General features: G+C 43.7%; 1 protein-coding gene across 1 annotated transcript in view; it reads left to right on the top strand.

The window, feature by feature from the left end:
• Window positions 1-22,282, top strand: part of MAPK8IP3 (mitogen-activated protein kinase 8 interacting protein 3) — a 165,154-nt gene extending 142,872 nt beyond the window's left edge. Inside the window, 4 exon segments of the mRNA XM_082260365.1 lie at window positions 6,400-6,438; window positions 12,099-12,281; window positions 18,969-19,112; window positions 21,584-22,282. Of these exon segments, the coding sequence (XP_082116491.1) occupies window positions 6,400-6,438; window positions 12,099-12,281; window positions 18,969-19,112; window positions 21,584-21,708 (491 nt within the window). The 3' untranslated portion in view covers window positions 21,709-22,282.

The raw sequence follows: 22,282 nt of genomic DNA, 5'->3' as shown, positions 1-22,282 counted from the left end.
AATTAAAGAAAACCAAAAACATGTACAGTGCCATACCTCATTGTAAATCAATCAAACATCATCCTTCTTTATTCTGGCTGATTTAACTTTAAAGTTTATGTTTAGTCAAAACTTTTTTCTTAACATGAAAAATGTGGGGGAGGTTTAGAAACCCTGTTAGTTTTTATACCACTATCTGTGGCTCTGTTAAAGAGATTTACCCTCACTCCACTTTCCCTCCTCTATCCAAAACTAGAAAACTGTCTTGGCATGACATACAGTACACTTTAAAAAAAGTTCAGTTTTTTTGCTCTGGTCCCAAAAATACACTGCCATTCACAGGATCTAGGTAATAAATATAAGTAATTAAATATACGTACTGTAAATATCTCCTAAACGTGCACCGTTTAGGAGATATTTACTTTAGATGCAGCTGGTGACGTCACCTGCGCATACGCTCTGAAGGAATGGCCTACCCTTGTCGTTCCTTTAGAGATGTGCCTTAAACAGTAACTCCCGTGCATGCGGGGAAACCTGCATCAAATTTGCATATGTGTGAATCGGGCTTCAAACTCTGGTTGGGCCTTCCAGCCCACACAACTTGACAAAATCAATGTACAGTATCTCACAAAAGTGAGTACACCCCTCACATTTTTGTAAATATTTTATTCTATCTTTTCATGTGACAACAATGAAGAAATTACACTTTGCTACAATGCAAAGTAGTGAGCGTACAGCATTGTATAACAGTGTAAATTTGCTGTCCCCTCAAACTAATTCAAAACACAGCCATTATTGTCTAAACCACTGGCAGCAAAAGTGAGTACACCCCTAAGTGACAATGTCCAAATTGGGTCCAAAATGTCAATATTTTGTGTGGCCACCATTATTTTCCAGCACTGCCTTAACCCTCTTGGGGATGGAGTTCACCAGAGCTACACAGGTTGCCACTGGAGTCCTTTTCCACTCCTCCATCACAAAATCACGGAGCTGGTGGATGTTAGAGACCTTGCGCTCCTTCACCTTCCATTTGAGGATGCCCCACAGATGCTCAATAGGTTTTAGGTCTGGAGACATGCAGTAGCGGAGCTAGACTTTTAAAACAGGGGTGGCAAAGGGGTGGCAAGGTATTATTTTGGGGGGCCAATATACAAAGTGTTCAATTACACTAAAAATAAGTTTCCTGTGTGTGCTGCCGCGTTATGTTTTGTTTTGGAGCCGTTTGGAGCACGAAGGAGCTGCGTGTCAGCTTAACCAATAAAAAGTGTAGCAGCAACACGTCCCCCATATAGACCTCCCCCCGTACAGTAGGCTAGGGTAAGGTGAGGTCCCGTCCCCCATATAGATCCCCCTTACAGTAGACCAAGGTGAGGTGAGGTCCCGTCCCCCATATAGATCCCCCCTTACAGCAAGCCAGGGTGAGGTGAGGTTCGGGGACCTCACCCTTGCCTACTGTACGGGGGGAGATCTATATGGGGGACAGGACCTCAGCTCACCCTGGTCTACTGTAAGGGGGGGATCTATATGGGAGACCTCACCTCACCCTGGCCTGCTGTAAGGGGGGAGATCTATATGTGGGACAGAACCTTACCTCACCCTGGCCTGCTGTAAGGGGAGATCTTAATGGGGGACCTCACCTCACCCTGGCCTGCTGTAAGGGGGGATCTATATGGGACCTCACCTCACCCTGGCCTGCTGTAAGGGGGGATCTATATGGGGGTCCTCACCTCACCCTGGCCTGCTGTAAGGGGGGATCTATATGGGGGTCCTCACCTCACCCTGGCCTGCTGTAAGGGGGGATCTATATGGGGGACCTCACCTCACCCTGGCCTGCTGTAAGGGGGGATCTATATGGGGGACCTGGTACACATCACAAGTGCCGAGCCATAAATACAAAGGGAGATGGAAGGAACACATAGCGTAATATTGTTTAAAGTAAATAAAATCCTTTAATAAAAAATGCACTTACAAACGTCCGGATACAAAGGGCATGTCCTACACAAAAATGAGTGAGTAAAACCGCAGCGTCCCGCATACACAGTGCGAAGTCGGCATCCAAAGGGGCGTGGTAACGCCACGTCTGGTACCGTCCGACGCGTTTCATCATAGGTTGACGTCGTCTGGGACGTGTACTCACTTTTGTTGCCAGCGGTTTAGACATTAATGGCTGTGTGTTGAGTTATTTTGAGGGGACAGCAAATTTACACTGTTATACAAGCTGTACACTCACTAATTTACATTGTAGCAAAGTGTAATTTCTTTAGTGTTGTCACATGAATAGATATAATAAAATATTTGCAAAAATGTAAGGGGTGTACTCACTTTTGTGAGATACTGTAAAAATTGTCTAAGCCAGGTGGGAAATGATCAGCTGAACACTGATTGCGTCAGATGCAGTCACTGTTCATGTATTCAGGAAGCCGTGAAAGCTGCGACTGCTTGATTACAATAGAAAGGAGTAGAGATTCTTTCATTACTCTGCATAACATGGATGGGGGATTCAATTTAATTTTTAGCCCAAAGGAATGTATGGCTATCATTTCACAGGGCTTCTTCTCCCCACTTCTCCCTACACTCACAGGAGAATGGAAGAGTAGGGAAGCATGGGGAAAACCTGGGTTCACTTTCATTATGTATAATAAACTTCCACTGGATTTTATGATTCTCAAATAAGTGTTTAAAGCAGAACTGGCATCAGACACTGACCGGAGAGGGCTGGGTGCAAATTTCATGGGTGGGCAAGCGTTCCATGGAAGAAATAACAGGAATTGCTATATGTGACCTGGAAACAAATAATTATGTTTTGGGGCATTGCAGCCTATTTACCTCCATAATGCTAGTTTAAAGCTGAACTCCAGACCTATATACTTAAAAAGGCACAAATCAATGCAGCTCTGTGATCAATAATACATCATTTGATTTTTTAAAAAACAAGCAGTGTAAATACCTGAATCTGACTTGTTATAAGTTTATTGCACAGTCTGTACAGCAGAGCTCAGGGTGGAGGAGAGAGAAGCAGCACAAGAAGCTAATTATGTGTGCTGTAGTACACGGAGCGGTAAAATATTAGGAAAAAAGTGACAGAGAGAAATGGAGTCATTACCATGATGCGTCTCCTTTCGAACTACAATCACAGGCCAGGAAGGAAGAGGACCTATAGGTGTTCACTGACTGCAGCTGAGAAAAATCACGTCTCCTGCCCTGGCAGACAGGATTGTACTGTGTGGCAGAGCTTTGTAATGTCCAATCACAGGGTGTGGTTTGGGTGGAAAACTGAAAGTGAAAATTAAACTGCAACAGGGCAAGATCGGGTCCATGCTAGACAAGGCTGTTCTGTGAAGCAGAGCTGGGTAAATCTCAGGACTGGGTGGACAGAAATACATATCCTTTGACATGTAAAACTTCTCCCATGTATGTACAATATTGCATCTATTGTATTTAGCTGTTTGCCTGGAGCTCAGCTTTATAACAAAAGATGTTTTGATACCGATAATTGATTGAACACCAGGCAACACCCAACTAGCTGAGAGCCACATTTAGCTTATAAGTGACTATATGTGATTATGACTATTGCTTATTTAATGCCTGCTGTTTATTTTTGCGTAAGCAAGGCTTTTTCCCTATTTTCTCCTATGGCCATAATTAAGGGAACAAGATCAGGTTTTTGTGCAGCGTTGCTGCGATTACTTTCTAAGGTGGGTGAGGCTATAGCAGTCTTGAAGTGCAGTTCCTTGCTAAATCCTGAGCTTTGGGTGCCTTATGTGGCCTGTAACAATCACGTTCAGCAGGGAAAGGGGGCGGCTATCGGACAGATCCCAAAAATTATGACAAGATTATATTTCCTAGTTGGCTGGCTAGGAGTATGTAGCTGGATGAAAAAGGCCCAAGGAAAAGAGAGGGGAGAAGCAGGAGAGCCCTTATAGTCGAGTATGTATCAAAATGTAGTTATCTCCTCAGTTAATGTTTATTAGAGAGAAACAAAAGAAGTGAAGAAAAAATTACTTACAGCTGCAAGAAAAAGTATGTGAACCCTTTGGAATGATATGGATTTCTGCACAAATTGGTCATAAAATGTGATCTGATCATCATCTAAGTCACAACAATAGACAATCACAGTCTGCTTAAACTAATAACACACATAGAATGAAATGTTGCCATGTTTTTATTGAACACACCATGTAAACATTCACAGTGCAGGTGGAAAAAGTATTTGAACCCCTAGACTAGTGACATCTCCAAGAGCTAATTGGAGTGAGATGTCAGCCAACTGGAGTCCAATCAATGAGATGAAATTGGAGGTGTTGGTTACAGCTGCTCTGCCCTATAAAAAACACACACCAGTTCTGGGTTTGCTTTTCACAAGAAGCATTGCCTGATGTGAATGATGCCTCGCACAAAAGAGCTCTTAGAAGACCTACGATTAAGAATTGTTGACTTGCATAAAAGGGTTATAAAAGTATCTCCAAAAGCCTTGCTGTTCATCAGTCCACGGTAAGACAAATTGTCTATGAATGGAGAAAGTTCAGCACTGCTGCTACTCTCCCTAGGAGTGGCCATCCTGTAAAGATGACTGCAAGAGCACAGCGCAGACTGCTCAATGAGGTGAAGAAGAATCTAGAGTGTCAGCTAAAGACTTACAAAAGTCACTGGCAAATGCTAACATCCCTGTTAGCGAATCTACAATACGTAAAACACTAAACAAGAATGAATTTCATGGGAGGATACCACAGAGGAAGCCACTGCTGTCCAAACAAAATATTGCTGCACATTTACAGTTGAGTTGTTTGGAAGAAACACACAACACTATGTGTGGCGAAAAAGAGGCACAGCACACCAACATCAAAACCTCATCCCAACTGTGAAGTATGGTGGTGGGGGCATCATGGTTTGGGGCTGCTTTGCTGCCTCAGGGCCTGGACGGATTGCTATCATCGAAGGAAAAATTAATTCCCAAGTTTATCAAGACATTTTGCAGGAGAACTTAAGGCCATCTGTCTACCAGCTGAAGCTCAACAGAAGATGGGTGTTGCAACAGGACAATGACCCAAAGCATAGAAGTAAATCAACAACAGAATGGCTTAAGCAGAAGAAAATACGCCTTCTGAAGTGGCCCAGTCAGAGTCTTGACCTCAACCCGATTGAGATGCTGTGGCATGACTTCAAGAAAGTGATTCACACCAGACACCCCAAGAATATTGCTGAACTGAAACAGTTCTGTAAAGAGTAATGGTCAAGAATTACTCCTGACCGTTGTGCATGTCTGATCTGCAACTACAGGAAATGTTTGGTTGAAGTTATTGCTGCCAAAGGAGGTTCAACCAGTTATTAAATCCAAGGGTTCATATACTTTTTCCACCTCCACTGTGAATGTTTACATGGTGTATTCAATAAAAACATGGCAACATTTCATTCTTTGTGTGTTATTAGTTTAAGCAGACTGTGATTGTCTATTGTTGTGACTTAGATGATGATCAGATCACATTTTATGACCAATTTGTGCAGAAGTCCATATCATTCCAAAGGGTTCCCATACTTTTTCTTGCAGCTGTATATCTAGTGAATGTGCGGTGACCCAGGCAGGTAGAATGATGCAACTTTGTAAACACAGGGGGAGAAAAGACCCTGTATCTACGTGAAAGTGAAATCGGTTGCTCTTGATACCACAGGGGTTCCAATCTTGGATCTTCTATGGGTTCTCAGGTAGGTATTGTACCAGTAGGATAAGGGGAGATAAAAAAAAGCCTACTGGTGAACCGAATGGCAGAGGTGACCAATGTGATGTGTCTAAGGATGGGTCAGAGTCATCAAGTTTGATGACATCAAATAGCTTTATTTCATTAAAAGATGAATTTCATTTCTCAAACTAGGGTGGAAGAGTAAATTAAGAAATGCCAAACATTTGTGTATCACCATAAACTGAGGAAGTGTAGAGTGATAGCCATGCAATGCATCCTTTGGTGAAATAAAGCTATTTCATGTTTGTCAAAATTGATGACTCCAACCCATCCTTAGGCAAACCACATTGGGCGGCTCTGCCATGCGGTTCACTGAAAGGCTTTTTAGCCCTCTCTTCCTACCGACTCACATATTTGTCCCCCGACAGGTTCTCTTTTAACGACCTTGAAACACAGTGATGGTGGTGATATACTGTTTATTTAATATGAATAGTCATATGGGCAATTTATTTTTCAGAAAACAAACTGTATCTTTCTATATGTTGTATTCCCGATATATTATCACTGTTGAATAATAGAAACCTGGGAATGTTGCATCTTAATCCCAAATTGAGTTTTTACACCCTGAAAGTCCTACCAATAATTTATTTTTTTGTGTTCTTCATGCTTTATCCCTTTCCTTCCCCCAATTTTCCCTTTCTCCCTCTTTCCTTCAATCTGCTCCCCACCCTTCCACCTCCACTAGCGGTAGTCCTACATCGGGGGCAGCTGCTGGGGCTGAGGGGTAAGTCCAGGACCTGTCTCTGTCTCAGCTCATCCCATCTTTCTCCATCCTCATCCGTTCATTGTTGGTGTTCACAAGGCTGATATGCCGTTCATGTCTGTGGGTTTTGGTGGAGGGATGTCATTCATTAACAGTGACTGTGTTATAATACGTGTTGTCATAGTCAACCTGCTTCTCAACAGTAACAACCGACATTGCTGCTTAAACCACTTATATATATTCAGCACAAGATGGCAGCACATACGTTTTATTTTTCAGGCTGCGCCCCCAGAGTGCTCTGGGCTTCCTCCAAGCTTCCTATACAAATTTCTAAAGAAAAGGCTACCATGGGACTTTGTGGGTTTCAATACGACTGCTCAAAATTTACCATATGTACACTGTATATGTGTGTATATATATATATATATATATATATATATATATACATTTTCCTTCTATTGGTTGAACTGGATGGACTTGTGTCTTTTTTTCAACCAGACTAACTATGTAACCATGTAATTATATATTTATTAATACTTTATTAAAAATATATAATATTAATATAGTAAAATATTTGGCTGGCACAACTTCTGAAAATATATATTAAAATATAGATATTTATTAATGCTTCATTCATAATAAAATATATCCACATCACATTGCTACAGCATCCCCTTTAAAGCCCCATCATATAATCAAATAACAATAACATTCAATTCATAGGAGTCCAGTTTCCTACATGTTGAATAATGATGGGGTCAGAGTGACGCCTCAAAGCGTCTCGTGGACATAAGAAGCCCACTTCTTCAGGAGACTAGAGGGCAATCTATAAACTGTATGAACTTTAAGTGCAATGTGTTTTTTGGATAATTTGGTGATTATAAGGCATATGCAATGAACATAATTGTAACCATGTGTCTGAATAAGATCTAGATTGTTATCCCCTAAGTTTCCTGAAGAAGTGGTTTATGACAACGAAATGCATCAAGACATCCCCCTGAAAATAAAAGGGACTCATAAATGTAATGTTATTGCTAATTGACTATATGATGGGGTGTTAACTGGGATGCTGTAGAAATGTGATGTGGATACATGTATTGCAAGCAAATAATTTCCGAGCTTCTACCCATACAAAATATTAATAGAGCTGATTGGTTCTTGATCCACAGTCATTTATCTGAGAAGGTAATCCATAAAGATGATCTGCACAACCAACTGTTGCTCTTAAAGAGGAAGTAAAACCTCGCAAAAAAAAAACCTGTAAAGACAAAGGCATAATGAGCTAGTATGCATTGCATACTAGCTCATTATGAAATACTTACCTTAAAATGAAGCCCCCGCAGTGCCGCCCACTCAGCGACAGGACGGCCGACATGTCCGGCCGTCCTGCTTCCTATGCCCTTAACGGCGCGGGAGCCGCCGTTAAGGGCACAGGGCTCTGAAGGAAGGGCAAAGGTGGCCATTCCTTCAGAGCTCATGCGCCAATGACGTCATCGCCTGCATGCACTGTAAATATATCCTAAACTGTGCATGTTTAGGAGATATTTATAGCACCTATAGGTAAGCCTTAATATAGGCTTACCTATGGATTAAAGTCTTTAAAGTGGGTTTACAACCACTTTCAAAAATCTTCATATTTATTCAGAAACCACAGTGTACAAACACAGATAAAATCAGTTGACGAGTTTCAGCCTACAAGGCCTTAGTCATAACTGTTATGGACCACCTTTATGGATGTGGATACATGTGCCAGTGTTATATATCATTATGAATTTTTCATGAAGTATTAATAAATATATATATTTCATTATATACTTTCAGCAGTTGCCTTGGTACCCAGAAAGTTCCATTGTAGTTTTCCTTGGTATATGACTACGTATAATGGATGAAGGTATAAGGGATGAATTAGTAGGCTTCCTCTGCAACTGGCAACTAACTTTGGATATAGGCACACTTGCTTTCATGCCATATCCGATATGTATGGGTCTCTCAGTAGATCACTATACATCAAACTTAGGATTGTACAAATGTGGGGTGGGGGAATGCCTCTGCACCAAATTTCAGGACATTTATGCCTTGCCTAGGAAGTTTGGTGAACTATTGAGCACTTTTGAGGTTTAGTTTGAAAAACAGATGACACATGCTTGTATAACACTGCTACTTTATACTTTTTATGTAAAGGCAGATTTTCTTTAAAGTGCACTTGTCATACAAAACAAGCAGTCATTTTGTGCTTTTGACTTGATCCCATTATTGTAATCAAAATAAAATTCTGACAACATTTAGGGGAAAACGCACCAAGGTTGTAACTGATGGGTAAAAGAAAAGTGCACCTGTCATTTTATAATAAACATATTAATGTGAAGGAGAAAGGTAGGTTGTAGTTGAAGGGGTATTCTCTAATATCTGTTGCATGATTAGTATTTGCTTTCAACTTTTTTTTTCAGTTGCTTTCTTTTTATTTACCCCATTAACATGTTTGGGATGTCTCAGTATTTGTTTAAATTCAGCCTGTCTGCGTCTGCACTGTACCGTTTAGAGCACATGTATCAAACACAAGGCCTGGGGGCCAAATACGGCCCTCCAGGCCATTTCATATGGCCCTCCCACCCAGGGGGAGGGGTGGAAGTGAGATGAGAACAGCCTGTGAAACAGAGTTGATTCCTGCACAATGTGTATAGCAAACTCCTAAAACTTGCATGTAGAGCACTTTTCAAAACTCCACTCACTGTACATAGCGCACCTCTGAACTCTGTACGTAGTGCATCCTTGAACTCCGCACATAACGCACTCCTGGTATTTACTGTCCCTTTAAGATCCTCCCACTGTTAGTGCAATTTGGCCACACCCATTATTTGATGCAGTTCGTGGGGGGGGGTGTGGTTGAGTTCCCACACCTATTCTCTGAGGAAAAAAGCTCTGCATAAATTTATATAGTCTCACAGATACAATCGGCCTTTTGTGGACTCTGTTTTGCTCAGCGGAATTTGATCCACCATTCCCCACTGAGCAGTCGGATAACAGGTCCGTCTCCACTTACTGTGCGGAGACGGACTTGTCAGTGCCCCGCTCTCCCCTATTGAGAGATCGGATAAAAACAGACCCCCTGTCCGTTTTCATCCGATCCTCCAGTTGGATGGAAAATAGGGTTACCATCCGTCTGGACTTCACGGACAGGATCGGATTGGATAGCAGCGGGTGTCAGTGGACATGTCACCGCTGACACCTGCTGCCCCACAGGGGTGAATGGATCGTTCAAACAGGTCCGCCTGAAAAACTTACAGACAGACCTGATCAGAAAGCCTGTGTTAAAGGGGCCCAATGCTGATGCAGCCCACGATGAAATTGAGTTTGACACTCCTGGTTTAGAGAGAAATGTTTGCAGACCAAGAATAAGAAGTAAGAAAGCGGGGATCCTTGCATTTTACTTTCTGCTGTTAAGTATTTGGAGTCACAAAGGATAGGGAGGACTTACCTAAAGCTCATACAGTGGCTACCTATTTAAAACAGTATGTAGTCTATTTCTGAAGTGTGAGAAGTACAATTTAGAAATCATAATTTTTGTTTCCCCAGCAGTAAATGGAGGTCAAAAGCCCCGTACACACGTACCGATCGTCGGCCGAACGATCGGCCTTCTTTTGTCCGAGGGCCTGTATTGTCTGTTGAAAAGTGCAAAAGACTGCACACGAATTTTGTCGGCCAACAATAGCCGACTGCAGAAGTGATGTCATGTGATGGTTAACTTTCCTTGTCTTTTTTCTTTTCTGAGCATGCTCAGTCTTGCAAATCTGCTGTCTGTCGGCCGAAATCTGTACTGACTGGCGAACAATCGGCCATTCTGGTGTCGGCATACAAAAATTTTAATGCTTGCACGATAGATTCTGTTCGGCCGAAAGTGCGCTGTCGGCTGTCGGAAGCATCATACTAACAAGCCGAAAATCGGCCGATCGTTCGGCGGCCGAACATTTTCGGCCGACAATCGGTACGTGTGTACGGGCCTATAGCCCCTCTACCTCTCCTGTAGAGACAGCACCATCTTGATCTCCAGTCTGCAAGAGCAGGCGGCCAATATAAAGCTAATGCTGGGCTTTCTTATTAGAAAATCCAGCATGCTTTAAAAAGCATTGAAGTATTTATGTTAAAAATAAATATATTTTGTAATACAAATTAGTTATAAGTATAACATATCAGTTATTAATCAAAAAAAGTGTAGCCATAAATCAGTGGACCCCCCCCCCCCCTTACACCAGCCACAAACAATGTCATGACCATTCTGTATTTTTTGGTGTTTGAGTGAATTTGAATCTTTTTTTTTTTTGTTACATATTATTGTGGAAGATTTTGCTCTGATCTAAAAACAAAACTTGTTATGTACAATAAATATACAGCATGTCATTCAATGTATTTTTCAGTAGGCTTGTCTAGCGGTTTAGGTTATTATATTTGGAGCGGCTTTGAGTTAGGGTTAGCACACAAAGATCTTAGGGTATTGCAAGCCCTTTCATGTTGTTAGAAGAGGAACTTAAAAAGACAATATCCTTCCTTGGTTTGTTTTTTAGTTTTTTGGAAGTGCTTTTGTGTGAGGACAAACATGCTGGTGGAGTATTTTCTAATGGACCAAACTACTTATTTACCTTTTCTGTGATGTTACTGTGTCAAACGTCCTACCGTATGAACATCAGCTTTGAATAAATGCTATTTTTTTTTAGAAACCATTCCTTTTTTTCCCTTGGAAATTCCCTGTCCTGTTACCAAGTGCCAGAAAGATGAGTTTTTAATAAAGAAGCTTACATGTGATCATGTATGCCTACCTTTCCTACACTCAACCGCTGCTTGCATATAAAACCCCTGAAAGGAATAGCTTTACCATAAAATCTTATTGATGCAGTCAAGGAAAACCTGCCTTTTTGTGACAGATTCTCATTAAAGATGGAGTTTGGTGCACCAGTTGTCTTCATATGTCATTGAGGGGCTCCAACAGCAAAATCTCCCTGCTATAGTTAATGGCTTTATTTTAATTCACCTTGAGGTTTTGGATGCTCCCAAACACTTTAAGGTGGTCTGACACTTTCCAGGGCACCCTAGGAACACCATTTTGGGTGGCCTGACACTTTCCAGGGCACCCTAGGAACACCATTTTGGGTGGGCTGATACTTCACAAGGTGTCCTGGGAACACCATGTTGGGTGGCCTGACACTTTCCAGGGCACCCTAGGAACACCATTTTGGGTGGCCTGACACTTTCCAGGGCACCCTAGGAACACCATTTTGGGTGGCCTGACACTTTCCAGGGCACCTTAGGAACACCATTTTGGGTGGCCTGACACTTTCCAGGGCACCCTAGGAACACCATTTTGGGTGGGCTGATACTTCACAAGGTGTCCTGGGAACACCATTTTGGGTGGCCTGACACTTTCCAGAGTGTCCTGGGAACACCATTTTAGTGGCCCGATACATCACAAGGTGTCCTGAGAATATCATTTTGGATACCTGACACTTTCCAGGGTGTCCTGGGAATACTATTTTGGGTGGTCTGACACTTCAACAATAGCTTGCAGTAATTATTCTATGGTAGTTCTCTACAAATAGAATTTTCTAGAATAGGAAAACTTGCCTAGTCAGCCGTTCCTAGTATTGGGGGGACCATTTTCAGAGAAACTAATGACTAATCTGTATCCTTAGCCAATAAGACATCTCCCACTTCTTCTGGAGAGGGAGCAAGACCTGGCGGAGTAATACATGTGTACAGCGATGAAAACAGTGACAAGACTGCCGGGAGCTTCATCCCTTACTGCTCCATGGCTCAGGCACAGCTCTGCTTCCATGGTCACCGTGATGCTGTCAAGTTCTTTGTATCGGTACCAGGTAAGTCCATAATAAGAATCTACTCATGTGAAAATTAAGAGGTTGGTGGAGATCTTGCACAGATAATCCATCATATTTTGGATACATACATATTGTCATGACATTTTTTTTTTCATCTGTCATTATCCCCTATGGGCTAAAAGGTACGTACGTGGCTGAACATCTTGAATGGTGTATTGAGCCCCACATGGTACAAATCAGTGTCCTCAGAATAAGCCCAGAGTGAAAATTCTGTTGGCTTCCATGCTCTTTTCTACACCGGTGGCCTCACTTCTCGTAGAGCAATGCCTATAAAGGTCCCTGCAATATTGTTCCGGGATTTCCAAATTTGCTGTGCCTCTTTGACCTAAAATGATAGAGGTTCTACTAAAAGCCAAAATATTAACTGGTCTAACCAAGTGACTACCAAGAAAATCATTCTGGGGACTCTCTTTTTAGCATGTAAAGCAGCCTTGTTCCAGATCCAGTCACTGCTTGACAGAGAATAGATTTTAATGATTGTGTCAAGTTGTACAGTATATACTTTTACTACATTTTGAAAGCAGAGATACAGTATGTATTAGGGAGGGCTAGTTTATACTTATGGTTTGGGGATAGCAAAGGCAGGCGGTTGAGCCGTGGTTTAACTGCCCCCACCAAGTTGCAAAAGCCGAATGGAGATATACACATGTTGTGGCCACAATGTTGAGACACGATGGTGCAGGCTTTTAGGGATTAAACTAAGCAGTGAGGAGGCAACATAATGTCAAATGCCCTCTGAGAAGGAATCCCCTACAAATCTCTCTTCAGAGGTTTCAAGCTTGTGTAAAGGAGCCCTTACTGTATATCTCCAGCCATAAATGTTTTGTTTTAGTGCCGGTTCACACTTATGTGCTTGCGCTTGCAATGCGAATTTGCAGTGCGAGTTTACCTTATGTTTTTCAATAGTACCAGCGCGATTGTAATGAAAATTTGATTGCGTTGATTATGTTAATTAAGCTCAGGAGGGGTGGAGCTGAGGGGAAAATCAAACAAAAAATAAGAATTCGCACATAAGAATTCGCACATATCTGAACTGATAATGCGAGTCCAGACCGATTTACATTGATGTCTATGGAGACTAAATTCGCAACGCAACACTGTAAACTCGCACAAGACCCTTTTTATCATCGCATCACATTCGCATCTGGATCGCAACGCATAGATGTGAACGACCGTCACGAATTCAATGTATTTTGTAAATGCATGCGATTGGAGACTATTTAGAACGCATCGCATTCGCAGTACAAGCGCATAAGTGTGAACCGGCACTTAGTGGTGTAAAATGGCTGTAACCTTTGTTGGTTTTTACATCTCAGTTTTCATCAGGACAGGATGTAAGGGAAAGGTAAAATAAGGAAGCCTAGAACCTTTATCAGCCTTTTATTGCTGTTTATGTCCCCTTTTAGAGATGTTTCTTCTTTTCCTGTCCTTGTTATGTTATCAGCACAGGAAGCAATGGGAAACCTCCTTGAGGAAATGTCAGGCAGGGAAAACCATCTGATAGCTCTTCAGCGCTATATGCAAAAATGGCAAAACATCAAGTGGACCTGGCACTATTTTTAATAACTAAACCTTTTTTATGTGCAGTACATGCATGCATGCTAAGAAAGATGGAAGTCTAACACCTCCACACCTACTACAGATATCAAAGTACCTCCCAAACAATGCCTTCCTATACTCTTCTCTCCAGAAGGACAGGGCCATCTTTGTTCAGGCAGAATTTAATTAATCTCAACATCTAATTCCTAGAGTGAGATGCTGGCATTTTTTTTATTATCAAAGAAAAACTGGCCCAAAATACTGTAGTTTAAAAAATATATATATATTTTGTTTAAATTTAGCTTGAAATTTTCTTGTTACTACCATACCCTACCACCAAAGAAAAACCCAAAATATATGCTTCTGCTCTGGATGATCGCAACGATACCACATATGTGTATGTTAGTTCTGTACCCGTAGTACAGCCAAGAAACAATAGGTGCACATTTTACTCTTTTTTTTATCCTACCTAAAACACACTGACTAACACTAATACTAATTTAAAAAATGTTTTTAGAAAAAAATTCTGCCCAAAATATACTGACCATGGCCTTTGACCCTTGACCCAAATGCTAACCCTGGCACTGACCTAGATCAAACCTTGATCTAGGTATTTTTTCATTTCTTTTTTACACACAGTTGTTGAATTACTTTCTGTATGGAGATAGAGATACAATGTATCATTCCTCTCCATTCACAGAGAAAAAAAACACAGGGGCAGGCCTCACAATGATTGATCACTGTGATAGCCAATCAGAGGCTTTTACAGTGATCAGGTGATATGGAACCAGGAGTTCCGGTACACGATCGTTAGTACGGTCACTGTGCTGGGAGCGCTCCCAGCACAAAGACAGATACGCATATATGCAGCCCCATGGAAAAAAAGCCCAGTCCAGAGGGGCTACATATATGTGTATTGTCGGCACAAAGGGGTTAAAGGGTTTGGAAACCCTGTTTTGTTTTGTTTTTAAGTAAAAATAACAACCACGCCTATACTTACCTGCTCTGTGCAATTGTTTTGCACAGAGAAGTCCCAATCCTCTTCTTCTGGGGTGCCCAGCCAGCGCTCCAGACCCCTCCTCTGCATTGGGTGCCCCTACGGAAAGCAGCTTTCCCTGGGGGCACATGTGTGGGCCTGCTCCCAAGTCCTGCTGCTGCGTCCATTAACACAGATGGTGGGGCTCACACTCAAACCCTGCTCCCGTGCCTCTGGATTTGATTGACAGCAGAGGGAGCCAATGGCTCCTACTGCGAGCAATCTGTCCAATGAGGAGAGAGACAACAGCTGGAGCCGCTGTGCTTCTGCACATAGCTACATCGAATTGGGCTCAGGTAAGAAAAAGGGGGGGAGGGGAGCTGCAGCACAGGTTTTTTACCTGAATGCATTAAGGTAAAACCTTGAGGAAGTAAATTCATAGGCATAATTTGTACCTTTAGGTGAGCCTATAAGGCTTACCTATAGGTACTGTAAATATCTCCTAAACTGTGTACTGTGTAGGAGATATTTACATTAAATGCAGCCGATGAGGTCATCAGCTCATGCGCTCTGAAGGAACGGCCACACGTGCCGTACCTTCAGATACCTGTGCCGTGAATGATGGCTCCCCCGCGCATGGGCAGGAATGACGTCATCCCGGCTCAGGCCTGAAGACTGTGTGAAGATGGATGCTGCCTCCAGTGATTACACCGCCTCACTGGAGGGCTTTGTTTTTTCATCTTGTCCCTTTTGATCTCCCTTGCAGGGACCTCGTATGGAACCATGTATATGGGACCACCTCAAAAGGTAGACACTATCAGGCCCAGCACTCACATGCAAGTCCGGAAGAATGACCGTCTGCTGGTCAGCAGGAGGCAAATTGCAGCCTGCAGTTTCTGGAGTTTGCCTTACCCAGAGTACTCCTTCCTCTGGACAGAGTCCAGAGTCATACCCAGATAGCCTAGTTTCGTGGAAGGAACCAAGGAAGATTCAAAATCCAGCTGAACTTCCTCAGGGTCCGTATGGAGATCTCCAGGTTTCCAGCACAGTAGGAGACTCTGTCCGCTGAAGAAGGTCGTCCAAGTAGTCCAGGACTGCGATCCCCTGCTGACATAACAAGGCTAGCACTGGGGCCAACACTTTCATGAAATCCCAAGGAGCAGAGGCGAGACCAAAGGACAACGCCACAAACTGATAATGCTCCTCTCCCGCGGCAAAGCGGAGGAAGAGCTGGAGACCGACATGTGGAATGTGAAGGTAAGTGTCCTTGATTTTGATGGAGGCAAGAAAATCCCCTTGATGCAGGGAAGCCACCACCATGCAAACAGACTCCATTCTGAACTTCTGAACCTGCACAAGCAGTTCAGCACCTTGAGGTCCAGGATTGGACGCACCTTGCCATCCTTTCTGGGGACTGTAAACAGGTTTGAGTAAAACCTCTGAAAGCGTTCTGAAGTCGGAACCGGGACAATCACCCTTGAAGTAAAAGGTCTTGCTTCGCCCCAAAGAGAGCCTGTAAGCAGACCGGGGACAGTCGCACGTTGGAAGAAAAGAACCTTTCCAGAGGGTGAGAACGAAACTTGATCTTGTAGCCGGACCGTATGACTTCATGGACCCACTTCTCTTGTACAGGGGAAGTCCACGTAACCAGATGTCCCCCCACCCCAGATATGGGTAAGGGCACACCTTCAAGCTGAAGGGGCCTTGTCCTTGGGTCTGGAGAAGCCCGCTCTTGACTTGCCAGACCAAGTTCGCTTGAAGAGCTTCGATCCCTTGTCAGTCGACCCTGAGGGACAAAAAAACTTCTTCTGAGCCTAGAAGGAAGGCCCACATCTACGACGAGGGTCATTGCCCTTAGTAGCCAGTGGAAGAAGGGTACTCTTCCCCCCTGTGAAGGTAGCACCAAACAGGCGATCTCCTTAAATGGGAAGATCAGTCAAGGCTTTTTTAGAAGTCTGGTCCGCAGACCAGCATTTTAACCAAAAGACATGCTGAAGGACCATTGTCAAAACAGAGAGCTGAGTCACTAGGGGAGCCGCATTCAGAGGCTTCACAGATAAACTGCAAAGGCAGGGGGGCTGCTCCCCCTCCAGGTCATGGTGCAACAGCTTAGCCCATTCTGTCAGAGTCTGCGATACCAGGGCAATGGTGAAAATCGGCCTCAGTGCCGAACCAGCCAGGTTGTACATATTGCGGGCCACAGCCTCCGCCTTCCTGTCAGTCGATACCTTAAAGGACAGGGACTCATGGTTGCCTTGATTAACCTGGAAACCGTAGGGTCCACCAACGGTGGAACAGTCCACTTGTTAAGAAGGGACTCCTTATTGTAGTAAAGTAGCAAAGCGCTTAGGGACGCCAAGGGAACACTTTGGTCGTCCCCACTCTGTAGTGACAATTCTGTCAAAATAGGAGGGGAAAGGTTACACCTTTGCCACTCTGGATGGCTTGTGAGTGCCAAAGGGGACCTGTGCCTCCGTCGCAGCTGCGTCCTCCATCTTTAAGGTCTCATGCACAGATATAATCAGTGCGTACCCCAGCACCTTTTTGTGCGCGGTTGCAGAAGTGGAGGAATCCTCCTCACTATCTGAGAATTCAGGGCGCCTGGTCGCAGACCCATGCAGGATGACCCACGTCCGCGGCGGCCAAATCTGATTCAGGATCTAAGGGGCCCAAAAAGCCAACTTCACCCAGGACACAAAGGACTCCAGGTCCGCCGTCAGTGCGTCGATGGATGGCTGGGACCCGGAGGGCCCCACGGCCTCAGGGAGGGGATCAGGTGGGAGATATGCTCTAAAAGACTCCATGAGTCTCCAGGGGGACCCCACAAAAAAGTGTAAAACACTAAGGGACACCCCCACCGCTCTGGCAGCACACCCGGTTGCCAGTCACAGAGCCCCAATCAATCCTCAACAGAGAGGGAGAGGACCCCACCAGACTCACCACCTCGCAGAAACCAGGCACCTGCAGCCACCAGGAGAATCTGCACTGCACATACGATGATCAAGAAAGGAAAGGATCCAGGAGTCAGCACCAGTTGATGAGGAGGGGCTCCCACTGCCAAAATCGCCACCTATAGGGCTCCACTGCCATGGCCACCAGTGTTTTCTACGGCAAACCACTGCAATATGGCTGCTGGACTACACAAACATGGCTAACAAAGGCTATAAGAAAATGGCAGTCCTGCACGGCACCACGAGGCTCCTAGGGACCCAAGAGGGATCCCTAGGCCTCAGAACAGGCATAGGCAGGAAAGGGGAGGGGGGCTGGCAGGAGCCCCCATAAGGTACAACCTTCCCCACACAGCCGATCATCAAGGTTGCTGGCAGTGCACCCCCGCCCCCATAGCGCCCTGCCTCCATCCCGGGAGGTTTACCAGACCACCCACACAGACCCAGCATTAGTGGAGGGGGAGTAGGATGGGTAGACAGGCGAGGGGGGTGCCTAACAGGAAGGGAGGGAACCCAGGTGCCTGAGAGTCCCATGGATGGGCCCACCCCCACCCCAAAAACCCTCCAGGGGGAGAGGGGGGAACAGCTACTCACCATACCAGGAACCAGGCGAGCACCGCTCTGGACAGAACCCCTCGCCATCGAAATGGGGGCTGTTGGCCAGGAGGAACGCTGTGACTCGTGTCCTACTCCTGTAGGGGGAAGTATAGCCCAATGGTTAAGAATATCAGATGCTGTGTCCGTCAAAGAACGAAAAATAAATGTTATTTTGCCACATATTATGACATGCCAGAAATGTATTCATGCAGACATGTATTACTGAAAGGTCCCCTGTCCCTGCACTGCACCACTCTTGCAACCAAGTGTTGTTGTAGGGAAACTATCCACAATGACACATTTAAATTAAGTGCTGAGCAACATTCAGAAATGGCAGGAACCATGGTGTCACTAAGCCCCGCTTCCTTGCATTTTCCCCACACCATTTACTGAAATATCACAACCTCAACATGAAAAAGTAGTGACTGATAGTGCGTCTTCCTGCTGGGCGGACTTCAGATCCATCTTCAGGACAGAAAATTGGAATGTACACAAACAGAAAACAAATGTCTGCCCTGCATGTGCATCAACCAATTTGTATAGTAATAATAAATCAATTAAAACTTACATTAAAAAAATACCAACCTTCTTCTGTATGTTTCATAGGTAATGTTCTGGCCACACTGAATGGCAGCATACTGGACAGTCCGTCTGAGAACCCAGGAACCTCATCTGCTGAAACCGAGGAGCAAAAACTAAAGAATGTGCTAGTACTAAGCGGAGGAGAGGGATACATTGACTTCCGTATCGGTGAGTCCAAACTAATGAGTGTGAAGGAAACAGTTTCTCTTGTGAAGGTTTTTGAGTGTCTACATGACATCAGTCTATTACTGTGAGCCCCAATCCTGTTCTGGATTCTAAACAGTTTACAGCTTATGAATATGTCAGGAAGCATTATAGCCGAGAAGCCTCAGATGGAAGCTACAGTTCTCCACCTCCTAGGCTTCGTTCTGGTTTTGGGGCACTGGTATTTCAGCGAAGCTAGATAGATTTAGGGAATGACTACCTCCTTAAGGGCATCATTTTACAGGTTATTTGCTTTGTGACAGAATGCTAAAACTGGTCTATACTCCATTCCCGGTACAGTTGGCCTATCTGCTTCATTCAGTGATAATAAACCCTCCTTTCTTTAAGCACTTTCAAGCAGCTGAATTAATCGCTTACTATGCAGCTTCTTTATGTTTTAAATATTATATTTATATCTTTTAATCCTTGCATATGTTCTAATTTAACCACTTTAACACCGGGTACTTTTGCCCCCTTCCTGTCCAGGCCAGTTTTCAGCACTGTCGCACTTTGAATGACAATTGCGCAGTCATGCAACACTGTATCCATATGAAATCTTTATAATTTTATTTTGAGACAAATAGAGCTTTGTTTTGGTGGTATTTAATTACCACTGTGTTTGTTGCTAAACAAAAAAAAGACCGAAAATTATGAAAAAAGAGAAAAAACATTTTTCTTAGTTTCTGTTATACAATTTTGCAATTAAGTAATTTTTCTCCTTCACTGATATGTGCTGATGAGGCTGCACTGATGGGCACTGATCAGGAGGCATTGATGAATCGTCACTGATAGGCAGCACTGATAATCAGTGCCCTGATTATCTGTTAAAATGTCCCCTGTAACACTTGCTGGTTAGCGACTTTCCTCTTCTCGCACTGTGACAGTGCGTGAGGAAAGGAATGCCGATGACTGGCAAGTTAGTTTACATGTGATCAGCTGTGATTGGACACATGGTAAAGGGGCGTGGTAATTGCCCCCTTAATGCAATCTGTAATCAGCTGTGTCCGAAGCATACAGCGATCACAGGGATTGGTTCTGGGAGGACGTCCATGGACACCAGGGTGACTTTCTCCTTCGAGTGGTTTCTTCCTACACAGTGTGCATCAATAGAAACACACAGCCCCATAGCCTGGGATGGCATAGCCCTCCCCTGCTCTCTCCTTCTCCAAGCTAACAGGCTGAATGGAGACTCCACTATTAACTCTTTCCTTTGAAGATAAGTTCAGGGAAGCAGCATTTAGACAGCAGGAGCCAGCAGCAATGACAGTTACCCTAGTACTTACAGGTTACAGTAACCTGTAGGTACTAGGGTAAGAATTTTACCACGTGATCCGGCTCTTCCAGGTAGCGGACGTGAATGGTGGTCTGCCTATGTAAATGAGGCAAATCCCTGAAAGGAGGGAAGGCATGGATCCTGTGACTCTGCAAAGCATGTCTTCCCTTAGTAAAAGCACCTCCCCCACAGTAGTAAAACACTAACAGTTAACCCTTGGATCGCCCCTGATGTTAACCCCTTCCCAGCCAGTGTCATTAGTACAGTGACAGTGTATATTTTTTGGCACTGATCACTGCATTAGTGTCACTGGTCTCCAAAAGGTGTTAGTTAGTGTCTGAATGTCTGCTGCAATATCGCAGTCCCACTAAAAGTCGCTGATCGACACCATTACTAGTCAAATAAATACATAAATAAAAATATCCTATAGTTTGTAGACACTATAACTTTTGCGCAAACCAATCAATATACGCTTAATGGGATTTTTTTTTACCAAAAATGTGTAGTAGAATACATATTGGCCTAAATTCATGAATAAATTCGATGTTTTCAAAATATATATATATATATATATATATATATTTTTCAAAATTGTCGGGCTTTTTTTGTTTATAGCGCAAAAAAAAAAACCGCAGAAGCGATCAAATACCACCAAAAGAAAGCTCTATTTATGTGGAAAAAAGGACAAAAATTTTAATTGGGCACAGTGTCAGTTAAAGTAACACTGTGCCATATCACAAAAAATGGACTGGTCATGAAGTGGGGGGGGGGGGGGGGTTTATCTTTTGGAGCTGAAGTGCCTAATACTACTTTAACGTGCCCATGATGCACACTTGAATTGGCCAAGTACAGCTTGCTGCCAGCTTTAGACCCTAGCGACATAACATTTCTTTACTCTGGTCATGCCTACGCATTCGATCCCCATGGAAACAAGAGGAGTTCAGGAGATGTGTCCATAGAGGTTTATGGGGATTGACTACACAGGCAAGGGCAATGCTAGGAAAATGTTGGCCTTAGTATAAAAAAATTGCTACAAAGCGCACCTGTCCAACTGGGGTAAGTATGCATCTTTCCACAACCAAAAATGTTTTGAATTTTTAATACAAATAATTATTACACAGGTTGGAATGAGGAGATAAGAGGCAATGTTTTTTTGTTTTAGGGGACGGGGAAGACGATGAGACAGAAGAGCACTCAGAAGATGGTGGCAACCAGAACAAACCTGTGCTTTCCAAGGCAGAGAGAAGCCACATCATTGTGTGGCAGGTGTCGTATCTCCCGGAATAAACACACCCTTCGCCTTTTTCCCAGAATGCCAAGACGCCTCCTGCTTTTCTGCACCCGCTGGAAAAAAAAAACTGAGACTTGGACCCAGCACTACTGTAAACTCCTAAATCTCCTCTTACATCTCCTATCTCATGCTCCCAGCACCTCCCTCCATTCCAGAGCCCAATGAAGCCGCCACCAAGTCCCGGAAATGCAATCTATTTCTGCTTCATTCTGATTGGATCTTGCCAGCATATGGTTTACTCAGTGACAAACAAGATACAACAACTATTCTCTGGGCAGAACTGGCTGGCCACTGTCCTCTTAGCCCTCCTGGGTGTCTTTTGTGGCATTACACTGAAGATGGTCACCATCGGTTTTACTGCTAAAAGGAACTGGTGTGGGATGGACTTCTATATTGTTTGAGACTTTCTGCTTTGATGCAAGATCATTTTCTATACTGTGTTTTATTGATGTTCATCCCAATCTAACTCATTAGATACGAATTACCAAACAAGGCTCACCTTTTTCTATACATACACCGGAGGAGGTCTGTTTATAAAGGGGGAAGCAATATACAGTATATACATATAAA

Source organism: Pelophylax lessonae, assembly GCF_965119305.1.
Source record: "Pelophylax lessonae genome assembly, chromosome: 6".
NCBI lineage: Eukaryota > Metazoa > Chordata > Amphibia > Anura > Ranidae > Pelophylax > Pelophylax lessonae.
This window is presented reverse-complemented; position numbering and strand designations above follow the sequence as displayed.